The 17500-nt window shown below is 36.0% G+C and overlaps 1 protein-coding gene across 3 annotated transcripts in view; it reads right to left on the minus strand.

Annotated features, from left to right (window-relative positions):
• LOC135206462 (serine/threonine-protein kinase BRSK2-like) overlaps positions 1–17500 on the minus strand; it is a 633157-nt gene that overhangs the window by 46027 nt on the left and 569630 nt on the right. For all 3 annotated transcript variants that reach the window (XM_064237853.1, XM_064237841.1, XM_064237847.1), the window contains one exon: positions 9487–9627. In XM_064237853.1, coding sequence (XP_064093923.1) covers positions 9487–9627 — 141 coding nt within the window. The remainder of the gene's footprint in view (positions 1–9486; positions 9628–17500) is intronic.

Consider the following 17500-nt stretch of genomic DNA (forward strand, 5'->3'; position numbering starts at 1 on the left):
GGTTATAATAAATAGTGATTTGTCAGTCAAGCTAAATTTACATCTATTGCTAATCATTTCTAATTAAACATAGCTTTATATTTCAGAAGTTTTGTTTCACTTCTATAGAGAAACCATAATCTTCCTGTTTTAATACAGTTGTGTTTGTCTAGTAATATATCCGCTCTCAGGATATAACAAATCATTATTTGTCAATCTACTGCTCCAGCTGTCTCAACTTTACAAGTCTATTCTATATTTTCATCTCCACAAACATTGTAATACTGTTATCGACAGAGTCTGCGTTCAATAGCTTTCTTGTTCTCTTTTACCGAGATGCTGCCATCATTAATTTAACTGAATCTTTTAACAGTGTCGGTGTGAACACGCGCTTTGTTTGTTCGCAGTGAGAAGAGTCAATTTTCCGAGTCTTCAAACGCTTAGATACAGCAGGAGAGAGAGAGAGAGAGAGAGAGAGAGAGAGAGAGAGAGAGAGAGAGAGAGAGAGAGAGAAAAGAATCTCGGGCCTTCAAGAGGTTCATAAAATTGAAAATCATCCAAATAAAATAACGAATAGAGTTGATGCGCAGGAAGTCTACATATCGTATGTGTGTATTGCAAAGAATATTCCGGTTTAACATTTTCATTATTTTTCTCTGTTTCAGAGATCGAATCCATATCAACTAATCTCGATCTTTCATGTCCCAATCGCGTTTTCAGAAACGAAATAACCTTCATTTTACAACATAACGGAAAATGAACGTTTAAAGGAAATGGTTTACTTCAAAAACTTATCCATGGATACATAAAAAAGGGGTTTATAACGTAAAGCGTCATATGCGAATAAAACTACCCAAAACAAAGTTGACACATGAAACAATATTGGCAAAAATGCAGCCATCCATGAAAATGCATGTGGGATGAAAAAGAACGATACGTTGGTAAAAAATAAATAAATAAAAATAAAAACATCGGAAGTGATATGCGCATTGTACTTGAATTGCAAAATGTATTCTTTAACCTTACTAAGAGGGGAAAGGACAAATACACTGTGATCACCTACAACACGTAATCTTATTCCTATACACAAACCATAATTACAAAGGAAAAAAAACAAACAAAAAAACAAAAACAAAGGAACTGTATTCATATGTACGTACTTCCTTGGTGTGTAGGTTTTAAACGTATATATATACTTAATGTTGCCTGTGAGCTCATGAATATGCGAGGGTGTGTGCGCAGAATTGTGATCACTTGTGTGATTCACAATTTCACACGTGAACACGTTATCATCCACCTAATTCAGACCAGAACTCTAACGAAAACAATGATGTCTTCGAAAATGTATACACAAGAAAGCATCCTGGAAAATGAATTATTTTTAATCTATAATTCTGAAATCCGTTGAAACATGACGGTCTGGCACCTCGTATCTGAATTCTAATCAGCCGGCAATGAACTTCGAAATATTAATAATTATTAAAAGGTGAAGGCGAGCCCGCCAACACAGACGCAACCACACATCCATCCCCTAATTCCAACAACGGGGAAAAATGGATAGAAAAAAATGGGAAACTTCGCCTCCATTTTTCAACGCTAACTTGAATGACAGTTGAAGACCAACACCTCACTATTATCACTCCTTTCCACAACACAAACGGAAGAAGAAGAAGAAGAAGAAGAAGAAGAAGAAGAAGAAGAAGAGAGTCCGAATTTTTTCTTATCCGAGATATGCGCGCAATCTCCAACTTGGCAGAGTTGGGGGAACGTGAGAGAACTTTCTGAATTGTGAAACACTCAAAAACGTCTGCCATCTTTACTTATTTCTTCTGCCGAAACAGGGAATTTGTCATGCCCGTCTTTGCATCCAACTTGGGAGGAGTCTTACCTCCATCACCACCAACTTCTCCCCCTCCCCCTCCTACCGAAACTCCTCAAATGCCTCCTGAGAGAAGGAAGAAATCCCAAAGAAGAAAAAAAGAGGAAGGGAGACTGATCACGAGGTATCTTGCGTTTCAATTTCTTACGTTATGAGTGACTGGATGGGTGCCCGGCTATGTGAGTGCGTCAGATCTTGCATATGAATGAACGCCATATTGGAGAGTGCGGGTCTGGGTAAGGATCGGGTTTCATTTATTATTATTATTATTATTTCCTTTTATTTTTTGGTTTGTCTCCATTGAGGAATATTGCAATTCCGATTTTGTGCTAGTATTCATTTACACATATCACTCGATAACGTGCATGATTCTGCGTTCCGTTTATATTTTTAGATGCTTATCCATATCCAGAAATAAACTGTTCCATTTATATTTCATGAGCTCGCAAGAGAGTATCGATTTATCTCATGTATACAGTATACACACACACACACACACACACACACACACACACACACACACACACACACATATATATAATATATATATATATATATATACTATATATATATATATATATATATATCTGAAAAATCACAGTAGATGCACGTGACTTCAAGATATAAGCGAATACCACAGGAAAAATAATAAGCGGAAATTTTAGTCGAGCGCTTTCGTCCTTTAATGAGACATTGTCGAGGCACAAATAATACAGTTGAAAAGAAAGTTACAAGGTAAACGAAAAAGATCAAGAATACCAGATGGTTAATTGTTAAAAGGGTAAAAATAAAAAGAGATAATCCAGGATAATCGGAGATCACACGATCACAAACTAAAACAGACTTAACCATAAGAGAAACGGAAGCTTAGCCATACAAAGTCCAAAAACATTTATACAACCGAATATATTAATTCTGTTGCTCATAATTACCTACAACTTTTTTATTTATGAAGGCATCGAGTTTAAACAAACCAAGACCTAAATTCAGAACACTTCCATTATTTGATTTCCTTTTAACTGTGTCGCTACCCGGCATTAAGGATCTTGCCTGACTCCAGTCAATAGGATGATCTAAATCTCTCATATGTACGAATAATGCATTCGATATTTGACCAGCTCTAACTGAATGTTGGTGCTGTTTGATTCGTTGTGAAAGTGATTTTGCAGTTTGTCCGTAATAAATTTTATCACGCTTTTTATAAGGAATGTCTATTTGCAGCCAGAAAGATCTTTAGAAGAATATTTTATTACGGGTGACATGTAATAATCAACGAAAACGACAGATATTACTGAATAGTGACACTCCCGAAGCCCTAAGTCCAAGTTCAGCCCCGACAGGAATTGGGGGTTAGAAGGGGTGGAAAATAAATTGTCAAAATGTGGGGCAATGTAACTGAAGCAACTATCTTAACAGGAGAGAGAGAGAGAGAGAGAGAGAGAGAGAGAGAGAGAGAGAGTTTATCGGTTATCATTCAGTTTTCCTGGGCAGTGCCGGGCTTGTCACCTTGTGTATATATATATATATATATATATATATATATTATATATCTATATATATATAATATATAATATATATATATATATATATATATAAATAAAGGTTTTTTTGCCACGAAGGAAAAAAATGAAAAAACGAGTTGGCCGAGTACTTTCGGTCCTATCGGACCCTTTACTGAGGACCGAATAGGACCGAAACTACTCGGCCAACTCGTTTTTCATTTTTTTCCTTCGTGGCAAAAAAACCTTATTTATACATAGCATCACGTTTTATATAACTTCGTGATCAAGTTATTCATATATATATATATATATATATATATATAATACGTCAATGTTAGAAAACAAGTAACGTTAATCAACGTAGCTCATGGTATTGACAACCATTTCAGGCTGCTTAATAATACCGATAGTTATTATTGGTACATGCATTAACCATTTCCTTTATGTTAACGCAAGAATGTGGCATTCTTTACTTGCTTCCGTGTTCCCGGAATCCTAAAATTTTTCAAATGCTTCTATAAACCACATTTTCTTTCCTTTCTTCCTTTTTCCCGTTTTATTTAGGCCTGGGATAAGTAAGGACATTGCCAAGGTTTTCCATTCCACCACCTTTTACAAAGGCGGGATTTAAAAATGAAGTTGGTTTTTAAACACAATCAAGCTAACAAGATAACGTCAGTTCCTGGACAGAATCATGACTTAAAGAACAACCGTGAATGACTATTCTTGTACTTCTGTCTGCACATAAGAGCCGTTCCTTGTAAGAGTCGGTTTAATGATCCCCCGACAATTCTTTGCACTCTGACTGGCTGAAGAAGGCAAAGTAAAAGGGAAGAGTAAATATAAACAATGAAAATGCTTTTAGAGCAGTGGGCAGAGTGTTACCCCGAGGTACTTGACCTTTTGACCTCAAGGGAGGTCACGGCTTTGCTTAAAACTTTTATGCCTTAAAGTTCTGTTGTTGTTGTTCTATACTGTACTATGATCCATAATTTTGCCTTATGGGCAGTTCTCAGGCGCAGTTTCAATCAGCATCCGTTCATCACACTGTTCTTTCGTGATAGATTAAGCTGGCCCTATGCCAGCACGGGTTCTTGTTCCTGCTGCATTCGTAATTGTCTTCACAGTTCGATGGCAAGTTCATATAAGAAATCTGGCTCTGGATCTTGAATAACAAAAGGTTATGATAAATAGTTTCGAAATGCCCTAGTCTGCGAAAGGAAAAAAGAAATGATCGTGAAAACATCAAGGGAAGTTGTTTGCACTAAGAAGTAATCATACGGGCTGAAGCTTCACATATTGAGTTAAAAATCAGTATAAATTATATAATATATATGTGTGTGTGTGTGTCTGTGAATGTACGTATATGTTTAACCAGCGTTTACCACCTCGATTCGGCAACATTTTCCTTCCTCTCAATGTTAGGCTTTGGAATTTTCTTCCCATGTTTTCCAAGGCCCTTGCAAACTTCGAGCCTTTAAAAATGGTTTCAGAACCTCCTTTGGTGCCTTTTCAATTCTTAAAATTATTTCCTCCTACCTTTCAAACTAAAGATAAATAAATGAGAAATTCTGCTTTATAAAAATACTAAATAAGTTTTCCTCGTCATTCAGCCGTGAAGGTACGAATGAACCATAAATAACTAAGAATCTAAGAGTCCAATGAAAGGACGAGAAATGACGACCGGCGCTAAATGAACTTTATTTCAATTCCTTAACCCTAACACATATCCTCCAGAGAATCATAAAACACTGCAGTATATTTTGTCTAGACGACGGAGATGAAATAACTCTCTTCTCTCTCTCTCTCTCTCTCTCTCTCTCTCTCTCTCTCTCTCTGTATATATATATATATATATATATATATATATATATATATATAATATAATATATATATGTGTGTGTGTGTGTGTGGTGTGTGTGTGTGGTTGTGTGTGTGTGTGTGTGTGTGTGTGAAGTATTGCTGGTTAATAAAAGAATGTGGTCTCTCTCTCTCTCTCTCTCTCTCTCTCTCTCATATATATATATATATATATACATATATACATCATACATATACATATATATATATATATATATATATATATATATATATATATATATATATAATTGTCTACGGATTTAACGATCTATTTCTTTACCTTATTTGCTTAAACAACTGTTACGTAATCATAATCTCTCTCTCTCTCTCTCTCTCTCTCTCTCTCTCTCTCCTTACTACAGGGACGTAATGATTCTCTCTTCCCCTGTCTTCCTCTGCCAAAAAAAAAGAAAGCGTGGCTTGTATTTATATTTGGCCGGAGGATGTTTGCGGTTACTCCTTCAGAGAAACAAAGGCAAGACCTGAACTCTGCAGCATAAAAGAAAAAAAAAAAAGAAAAAAGAGGAAGGGATTTTTCATCGCCGACGCATATCATGACGTGAGATATATTCCCAGCTTTGCCTATTTTTCGTCTCTTCTCTTTTCGTTCCTTCTTCCCCCCTTTTTGAAAGAGGAGAGGTGGTGAATTTATTATTAATATTGTTATTATTATCAAACTGCTGTTGCTGCTGTTCGGCAGGATAAGGCAAACGAAACAATACACAAAGGAGAGAAAAAGTTGTCCAGAAAATTACGAATATAATTCGTAACTTTCCATTTTTTGTTTGTATTAACCGCATATTTTGACTCAAAGGGAGTAAGTAGTTGTTTGATAGTTTTTAAGTTGGTATTCATTAGATTGTTTTCATTTTTAAACCCTCTTCCATTGGTTCCCTTATTACCTTGTTATACTATACAAGCCGATATGGTTAGTACTGAAAACAAGGACTAGTCATCACTCAGTCCGCAGTATGGCAGCAACTCCTCCTCCTATTCTTCTAAGCCTTCTGTGAAATTACTAATCTTCGTGTTCAAGTGTTTTTCGCAGATGTGTTTTCTTCGTCGATAATTATACAGGAGGAATATAAACAATATGTGGATGTTGTAAAACCCTCACTGGACCACTGGATAGCTTCTTCGATTGGGTTGCCACGACCATGTGCCACGTCGAGACGTATGCAGTTCTGAAGTCCTCGTCCTCGAGTTATGACCAAGGGCTTACTTTGATTGTATTCAGCATCGCTGTGTGTGATTGAGCCCAAGTGGAGTCCTAGCTTGATGTGTCGTATAATTGGCTCCTTTATCTGAAACTTGCTCTTGTGGTGAACGTCGTCGTCACTTCCACTTACATGCCTCTCTGGACAATAACAGTATGGGGTGTTCAACTGAAGAAGCGGGTTTTAGTTCGATTCCTTGTTATTGCCAGTACTTTCATTTATATTTAAGTAAAGGTCTTGCTAAACCCTTATAATAAATAACTATTCTTGGTCCTTTTGAGTCAATTTATTCATATAAAATTCCCAGGTTATTTGCGTTAAAGGTTGCATTGTTATGAAGTTTAGGGCTTTGGTTAATTCTATTTTTTGCGAAGCCCTGTAAAAATTTATGCAGCTTAATTTTGAGTAATTCTGGGTTAGTTTTAATTTGACTTACTGTTTCCATGTCACTAATAGTGATATTTGTTCATATTTTTTAGGACAGAGTGGTTACGAACTAAACATATTCACTGAATAGGACTTTTCTCGCTTCGTCTGCGTTTTGGATGAGGTCCTTTCGTCGACAGGAATTCCATTTAACTATAAAGCGGTCTAAACATACGAATGTACTATTTGGCTTGCCACCTTCAGCGTGTTTGTTGTTAATTGTAAGGTGTTAATAATTATATTAATCTGTAGTTAAGGCTGTTTAAATTACTTTCCTAAGTTTGTTTAAGTGAATAAGTGTTTACAAAAGTTTAGTTCATGGCGCCCGAACAGGACTTTAGCGAGAAGGTGGCAAGTGTTTGACGGTCAGGTATAGCTCGTTGCGGGGGGGAGGGGGGGGGGTTGGCGGCATAACCAGAATAGACTCTCCTTTTACGGGTAGAACGTTTAATAGTGAGGAAAAACAGAAGTAGGGAGAAAATCCCCAAACGATTACTGTTACTTGATCACTTTGTTATGAGGACAGGGATAGTGGTTGCATAAGCTAGTCCGGATAAAACTATTGCTTGTACAGATATATTACAATGGAGACGCAAAGGTGGCTTACGCTGGTCTCGACTAGACAGGTTATAAAGGATCCAGGATATAGCGAATAATCCAGAAAATTCTGTCACCTTCAAGGAATCAAATGAAGGAGTGATCCAACCAGCTGACGCTTGAATTCAGAATAGAATCGAATATACAATTTAGGTCGAAGTCCAAGCGCTGGGACCTATGAGGTTGAGGTTATTTAGTGCTGAAAGGAAAATTGAGAGTAATAAGTTTAAAATGTGTAATAGAAGGAAAACCTCGCAGCTGCACTATGAAGCACTTGTTAGAAGAGAGTGGAAAGTGAGATGAGAGAAAGAATATGAAAAGTTTCAGTAAAAGGAATGAAAAGGGTTGCAACTAGGGACCGAAGGGACGCTGCAAAGAATCTTAATAATGCCTGCAGTGCACCGCGCGAGGTGCACTGACGGCATTATCCCCCACCCCCCCTAAGAGGTTTTAATTTCACGATTTCCGCTTGACGCGTACAACGAGGACAAGAGAATTATGGGGACGTACACTGGGAATGGCATATATGACAAATATATATCCACAAAACACTTTGGTTTACAAAAGCTAACAATATATAACCAACTGATGTTTTCCAGTATAAAACAAAATGTCATCAATCTGTGACCTTTACGGTATTAATGTCCCAGCTAATGAAACATAAAAATTGAAAAACTCTCGAGCGATCGGAGATCAAAAACCTCAACCAAGGCCAAGCTATAACCTCAAGCAACGACCTCCCTAACAAGGTCTCTTCTCTCCAGAATTTACATTTCTATCAATAGAATCTTCTCTATTACTGCTAGTCGTGTGTTTAAATTTTCGTAAAAATCCAGCACAACGTTTTGCAAATATAAATACAAAAACAATAATACTAATGTAAAGAATACAAAAACAAAAATCAAAACTATAACCTTAAGTTGAGAGACAACACTATATCATTATTTTTCAGAAAAGTAAGATCACTATTTTCAAGGAAGTTGCACCAGCAAAGTGTCTTTGAAACATCATTCTCACCAACCTAGTGATTACAAAAATGACAGGAAATAGAAACCATGTGCATTTAGGAAAAGAAATTGCGTTTGATAACTACTTATTATTCAGGATGCTGAATACTTCACAAGATACTCCTTAATTCATTATTTGCAGCGTTAATTACAAAAGAGTCACTAAAATGAAAATTATCGCATTAGAGATAATAACATTACCATAAAGAATTGCATTTCTTAACATATATATCGAATTTATTTGCAAATTCATCGTTTCAAAAAAATACTTTATGCCGGGAAAAGGATTAGTATACAAGGTTTTAATTGTGGTCAGAAAGATACAATACTACTTTCTATTTAGAATGGCATTCCTTAACATACACACAAAAAGTTTATACAAATGCCTTTACCTTAATATAGAAATTACAGATAAATTCTTTAATTAACATAAACACAGAAATTACATTTAAATTCCTTAAAATGTACATAAAACGCGCCAATAGAAAATAAAAAATTTTATGCAATAAATGTTCCCAATTCTAAAAATTATTTAATGTCATACGAAATGGCCATAACATTAAAGAATTTAAATACAAATAAGAAAAAATGACACCAGAAAAAATAAAAAAACACTAAATGATATTACGAAAAATGAAATAACACTAGAAAAATTAGGGCATTAGAAAAAAAAAATATATATATGACAGAGAAAAATGAAATGAGATTAGAACAAATGATTACATTAGAAAAATAATATGACATTAGGAGAAAATATGTCACTAAAAAATTGATTGCATTAAAAAAATCTTCTGATACTATAAAAAAAAATGAAAAGACATAAGGAAAAATGATGACATTGAGAAAAATTATAAACTCCGGGAAAAAAATGACGCTAAAAAATTATGACGTTAGATAGAAAGTATATGACATTAGAAAAAAATTAACGTTAGAAAAATTATAGAAAAAACTATTTGACAGAAATGAATACGACATAAAAGAATCAAATGACATTAGAAAAAAATAACATAAGTACTCACCATATAGAATGACTATGGCAGAAATCTAAGGCGGATATGATCTGTCTGAAGAATCTACGGGCCTCCTTAGGCGTTAATCTACCTTTCTTGACCAAGTAGTCAAAGAGTTCACCCCCGGACACATGCTCTAGCACCAGATACCTTTTGGGGGGAAAGAGAAAAGACAAAAACAGTTAATATTACATCACGAAGGAAGATGGCATACAGAGGGGAAGTTATATATAATACATCAATAATGATGTATTTTTCAATGATGGGCCTTACAATAGAGTTACTGCAGCCTTTAAGTTCCACTGTATTCCCTCTCTCTCTCTCTCTCTCTCTCTCTCTCTCTCTCTCTCTCTCTCTCTCTCTCTCTCTCTCTCTCATACATACAATCTATTTAACATGAGGCATAATCAAATATCAAATATTGAACAATATCCCCCACCCCGCCCACACACACACACACACACATACATACATATATATAAATAAATAAATATATATTATATATATATACATCACACTATATATATATATATTATATATATATACATATAATATACATATTATATCATGACATATATATATAATATATATATATATATATGATTATATACTATACATACACACACACACACACACACACACATATTATATATATATATATATATATATATATATATATATATATATAAAATATATATAAAACAAACCATAATAGACTGACTACACAAAAGTGTTATACGCTGTTGTCTCATTTTGACGTGTCTCAAGATGGATAACGCTTCTGGTGAGAGAGAGAGAGAGAGAGAGAGAGAGAGAGAGAGAGACAAAATGCTTTGTGACAGAAAAATACCTGGTAAGTAACATGAGAGAGAGAGAGAGAGAGAGAGAGAGAGAGAGAGAGAACCAGCCCAAGGGCACGGGGCTGCGGCTGATTCTTACCAAGAGCTCTACAAAGAGAAGTTTGAAAGGCTCTCTTCCTCTGAAGGCGGAAAAAAAAAACTCCACCCGACTCCTTCCCACTCCACTTTGAGAAGGAATAAGCAGGGCGTGATCAGTCTCCTTCTTTTAAGAGAATAAATTCATCCTCAAAACTCGGGTTATGTTCAGCTACGCTATTTTGTTTTCAACGAATCAAGTGTGATGTAGACGATGTTTATGAGATGCTCACATATAGTTTTCGATGTCTCGTAAGAAATTCCGAAACTGAAAAGAAATCAATGAGAGAGAGAGAGAGAGGAGAGAGAGAGAGAGAGAGAGAGAGAGAGATAAGATTCCTCCTTCAATTGCAGATATGAAATCACTGTAGTTGGTAGGAATGTAGTAAAATGCTATGATAATCCTTTCTAAGCTTATGACATATTGAAGTTACATGGAAACTATAAAAACTACCTCATATCATTACACCTCTTAAAATAAAATCTTTGAACTACAGCTACAGAACATATTATTAATTTAACGATAAGCAATTTCCCCCTGAGCCAAAACAGAAGGAAAATTCTGAAACGGACGCGTACATTAAACTACACATTAAATGACATGAGAAGCGGATGTTTAGGCGCCATTCTGAAATTGCTTATGGGTCGTACGTTGACCTTAATGGCCGCAAAATTCCTCCTTGGGCCCAATTGTAGCCCTGATTCGAATGCGGCTAAGCTTTTAAGCGCGCCCGGGAGGAGGAGGAGGAGGAGGAGGAGGAGGAGGTCTGGGGTGGGAGAAGAAGCCCTTTGGCACCGCCGAGGGAAGATGAGTTAGGAATGCGACCAATCATGATCTGGGATCTGGTTGATTCGGGGGACACGACTTCCTTTCAACCCTGAATCCATCCGGGCCCTTTGAGCATCCTGGAAATGAGAGGAGCTCGTCCCCACTGAACCTCCGCAAAGTGGGAGGAAACCACGCACTTCAAACTCCTTTAAAAAGGGAGAGAAAGCTCGAGGAAAGAAGGAGTATGGTAACAGGTAACAGAGGGAAAGATTTACAGTAAACATGTCGCTCCCTTTCAACCCCAAACCTGGCACACTGAAATCTCCTCAGAATGAGACCGAACGTTCTCATCTTAAAACTCTTCAGTGAGGGGGGAAACCGCCCCCGTCAACTCCCCTGAAATAAATTGCTGGGGAAAATAGTATGAACATATAAAAAACCAGCGCAATAGGAAAATGGCATTAAATATAGCGGATTATTAAATAGACAGGTAGGCGAAAAAAAAGAAAAAACACGATGAAATGATATATATAAAAAATGTTAGTCGGTATACGAGAACAAATAAAGGCACTGTTATCAAAAGCGCAGAAAACGATCAAACGAAATGAAAGGAAAATAAACGGAAAAAATATAATAAGGAATGAATAAAAAAGGCAAATAAAATTAAAGTTGCATTAATAATAGTGGACAGATATTTTCATCTTAAAATTTATAAAAGCGTTGAAATCACAAAACCTAATTATAAGTAAAATACAGCTGGAGTAAAAAGATATTTTTTAAAAATAACAGTGATTGCCTTGGAATGAAAATGAGTTTCGGTTCTTCTGAGAAAGTTTAAACTTCGCAAACTTTCCTTGACGATAAAATAATGTTAACATAAAGAGGTAATACGATGTATATGATGCATGTACACACACAAAAGCACACACAGTACTATTATATATGTATATATAATTATATATAACTAATATTATTATAATATATATATATATATATATTATATATATATATATAATATATAATATATATATATATACCCGCTTTCAATATCTGCCATCGATTAGCGGCATGATTCAAATTCGTAATAAGACAAATACGAAAATGTAGGGCACTGATAACGATGATGAAAAAGATGATGAAGACGATGATAATGATGATGAAGATGATGATGATGATGACGACGAGAACCTCTTCTCCATAAATAAAGGCAGGGTGGCCCTCCGAAGGCGGGTATATAAATAGCGATACCCTGTTCGAGTGGGAGTGTTTGCTTAATTACTGGACTCAGAAAACACAAGGGTTGTGCAAACACACTCTCGGACGTAGAGCCTTCTTGGCCCCAGCCTCCTTCCCGCTCTGTGCTTTCAGACTGCAAGCGCTTGCAAGCAAATACTTCAGGGCTTGTTCTGAGACGCGCACTTTCTCCCAGAGTAATTTTTCCTTGTTTGTGCTTGAAAGATAGACGCTGCTTTCTAAAGTTTTCGCCTGGCGGCCTTCTTTTATTCAAGACTTATTTGGCCGGACTGCTAAACTACTGCATGGCGTGGATGTATACTCTTCTGTGCATACTTAAACAAACGTATATTGATCAACATGTGTTTACCTACATACATGCATACAACAAGATATTCATTTATACAATATATATATATATATATATATATATAATATATATATATATATAATATATATATAAATATATAAATATATATATATATTATATATATATATAATATATAATATATATTGTGTGTATACATGCACATGCACATGTAAACATACATTATACATATAAGTATATATGAACACACATTTATAAATATATATATAACATATATGTGTGTGTGCATGTGTTATTTTATCATCTTCAAAAATGACAAAACAGCACCGTGCCAAACAAAACGGGAAAGGAAAATGGCAAAATTCGAGCACGGTAAATGCATTAATCACGAGAAAGACCGAAACACAAAACAATGGGGGGAAACATTTCAATGATTTTTCTCTCAACTGAATAAACGTACAAACTTTTTCCATAGAGAGGCAGACCAGCTTGTTCATAGCTTTTACCTTTACTCCTCTTGATTGGACCGAACAATATTTGCCATCTGCGTATCAAAACACGGACTGGTATTTCTGATGCAGATATGGCACCTGGCAAAGGATTTCAATCTGTCGATGTGGCATAACATTGATTCATTTTATTATTTATATAATATTTAGTTAAATATTCATTTTCGCTACTCGAAGATAAATACTCACGAGCACAAAGAAATATGATTCATTTTAATGAACAAAATTATATCAGTGCAAATCAGACAACTTTCCTGTACATTGTAATATTTGGCGACTAAAATCATATAAAGGAAATATTTCTCTCCCATTAAATACTTACACACGTCTCGACAGCTAATCCCCGCCATCCTAAAATAAACATTTTCGTTGTGTGAATCTGACATTTCTTCTGTGTTGGAACATATCAAAACTCAAATCATTTTTCACGTTTTAAACTTCCTCCTATGCCTTTGTCACTGGGCACTTCCATCCTAACATGCAAATTTGCTATTCCACTTTTCTATTTTCATAAAACACTATATTTTAATTCTTTTGTCTATTGAAAACACCAGGTTACTAAAAGTAGGTTCGAGCGTAAATGTAGAATTACTGACGTTTGCTAGATTGATTGATTGATCTGTGGCCATTAAAACTAGCGGCGCAATATCTATGTTATTGACACAGAAAGGAAACTGAATACGAACCTAAAAGATTACTATGACAGGAAAATGTCATATAATCAAATATCTGGAATAACTTACAGAGATAGCAGTGATATGTGCGTAGGTGTTTGCTTAAATAAACGTGCTACCTGTAGAGCTGAATAATCCAATCATTTATAAAAATATTGGGAGTTTAAGTTGCAGATACGTGTGTAGGCGTTTGCTTAAATAAACATGCCGCCTGTAGAGCTGAATAATCCCATGGCATTTTTATTTTGACATTCCACCATCTCTAAACTTACAGCCAAGACGTATCTCGACCATGACCTTTTACAACGAATCAGTTATTCGTCCTTTACTCTACCACTCTCCTCAGCTGCTCTCAACAGGATTGCTATTCACATCCGGTGAGCTTAATTCTCTTGTCACTGAATCGATATCACGTCAATTTAATTACCTGCTCATTCGCGATTCATATTTTATGTACCAAATTCCTTTACAGCTCGAAGAGCGGCTCTAGATGATCAACTTTTTGAAGCAATATTTTGCGCATCAATAATCATAGTCTCTCACACGACTATATTTTTTTTAAAGAAAACCATCAAACCGTAGTCGTGTTGACATTCTCCATTTTCAAAATATGCACATTTCATTTCATCCACACCTACACGACATCCCACTCGGCTCATCGACACATCATAATTTTCCACACCCACATCATGATGTATATCCCACCCACACACCCTTCCTCACCCCCCTTCAAAACCCCCCCTCCATCTCACTGCTCCCTAATAGCCCCTCCGTTTCCGCTATGGTCTATTGAGGAGAAATGGAACTTTTTGTTTTACAAGATTTCATGTCTCCAGGCGCCTTTTCTCGTTGCCTAGCATTCTGTTAGCGTGACGTCAGTTAATGATTTGATTTGAGAGATGATATGAATCTGGAATCACTGCTGTTTGAAAAAAAGAAAGATTCTCATATTATCTACGTCAAAACATTGTACCAGACGCCTGTGATCCGTTGGACTTCTATTTCCTTGCGAAAATGATCAGTTAACGAAATCACTTAGCTTCGGTATTAAAAAGCCTGTCTGACTGTACAGCCTTATATATTTTGCTACGCGTGCACGCGTACGTACATACATACATACAGACACCCACACATTTCATTACATGACTTTTCTCGCCATGGAAATACACGACTATTGAGGAAAGTTGCCCAACACCACAACTCAGACGATGCATAATATAGCTTCAAAATGTTTGCGGCAATATTGCGCAAGAAGCCCTCCATATGCATCCAAGAACAAATTTTTGGCACCAAGTTAAGAACTGCTAAGTTTTTATATTGACTACGACCTCATAAGAATGCAAACCACATTTACACGGCTTCTCAATTTCCCAATGCGCTATTGCTTGCTCCTTATCAAATGTGATATCAAAATAGCTTTTAGTTTTCAACAGCCAGACTAATAACATTCCAGGTATATGCAGCAACTCACTTTTTGCACTCAATTAAAAAGAATAAAAAGAAAAAAAGTAGTCCTTTTGGTCACTCTAGTTGACACCTCATATAAATAAAGCCACCTCAAGGCATTTAGGTGACCATTTTATCAAGGCACTTGTATGAGCTTCGGCCCTTTCCTCTCGCTTTCCCGTCCTCCACAATGTCATGGCCGTTTTTGTATCCTTCAAAGTCTCCCTTCTATATTAAGATTCGCGAACTAACAGCTGCATCTCCAACTCCTGCATTATTCAGCTGCACCTTCCCTTCGCAAGAACATTCTCTAGTTATCAAAAGCACTCACTCCATCGAGTTCTGATGGTTTTTTTTTCTTTCGTTAGCATATTTCCATTTCAATTTTCTGGCGACCTGCTAAAAACTTTCTTTTGGCTCTACATGCCAGGAGAAGTGTATATATAGATATATATTATATATATATATATATATATATATATATATATATACATATATATAGATATATATATGATAGAATAGATAGATATATTTATAGATACATTCATAAAGTGATGCAGCTTTATGCTCGCATATAGACTACATACCCTACATGCATGCATATATACATACATGTATACACACACACACACACACACACACACACACATATATATATATATATATATATATATATATATATATATATATATATATATAATATATATCGTTAAGATGTATAAAGCGTGTATATATCACATCCATTTCTGTAATAACTAGACCCAAGATGAAGGAAGCCCAACTTTGGTAATAACTCCATAACTTCACCTCTCTCTCTCTCTCTCTCGTCTCTCTCTCTCTCTCTCTCTCTATTACTTGGCCCACTTAACTACACTACACTTGGCTTATCTTTTTCCTCTTCCTTTACTCTCCATACATTTTTCTTTGCCTACCCTATTTCCTCTTCATTGTATAAATTCTCTCTCCTCGATAATGAACTTATAATAGCGAAGATATTTTTTACTGCCAATATTTCCCGTAGCCGTCCCCCATCCCCATCCATTTTTTTTTCCTTTCCACCCATTTTCACTCTACCCTCTCCTCCCTTCCACTCCCTAGCCCACCCCCCCCCCAAAACTCCCCTTCCTCCCTAGATTTTCCCTCACCCTCATCCGGGGCTTCAATTCTTCAGGGAAGGTAACTTCCTCAACAGCTAATTAGTTATTTCCTTCTCTGCCGTCTTAACGAGGAAACGCCCGACAAAATATGATGGGCCCGAAACTTGAAGCGAGAAAGAAAAAAAAAATATATATTCGAGTGGCAGCTAGGGTCGGCGGATTGCTAATACTAACTATACTACTCTTGATCTGTTTCTGGTGATCAGAAATTAATTTCTCGATATAATGTGGTTCGGATCCCACAATAAGCTGTCGGTCCCGTTGCTATGTAACCAATTGATTCCTAGCCACGTTGAAAAAAAATCTAATCCTTCGGGCCAGCCCTTTATAGGAGAGCTACTAATCAGCTCGGTGGTCTGGTTAAACTAAGGTATACTTAACTTTAACTACTCTTGCTACTGGTTCTGCTACCGAAGCTACTGCTGTTGTAAGTAATCTGCTACGGCTGGTCAGTTACTTTCAGTTTAAGGAAAAAGATCAGAATAAATATGTTCCCGTTTTCTTTACGGCAGCGCCGCCTGAATTTCATTGGGGTACGACATTATTAAAATGCCTCAGCAAAAGCACAATGACTTTCGTATAGACAGAGCTATTTGATAAGATTAACTTTTCATTTTTGATGTTGGATGGCGGGATGGAGAAGGGGAGCTGACAGTAAATGAAATTGAATACGTTTTCTACATAGATACTGACACATTTTAAATTTCAAGATGAACAATATTAAAAATAACGATTATGCAAAAATTTCACGATTTTCCTTTGGATGTTGCCATTAAACGACGTTGGTCGGAATATTATAATTAAGCCTAGATGTCACCTTACAGAATGTGCAATTAAAACAATAATTGATTGGAAGCCTTTCATGTTTTAGCTGCTCTAAGGGAATGTTATTAATCTCATCATTTCTAGTGGAAAGCGTTTAATTAGTAGCGCATTACCAGAGTGCATCATATTGGATGTCTGATGAAACTT

The sequence above is a fragment of the Macrobrachium nipponense genome, chromosome 11 (assembly GCF_015104395.2).
Source record: "Macrobrachium nipponense isolate FS-2020 chromosome 11, ASM1510439v2, whole genome shotgun sequence".
NCBI lineage: Eukaryota > Metazoa > Arthropoda > Malacostraca > Decapoda > Palaemonidae > Macrobrachium > Macrobrachium nipponense.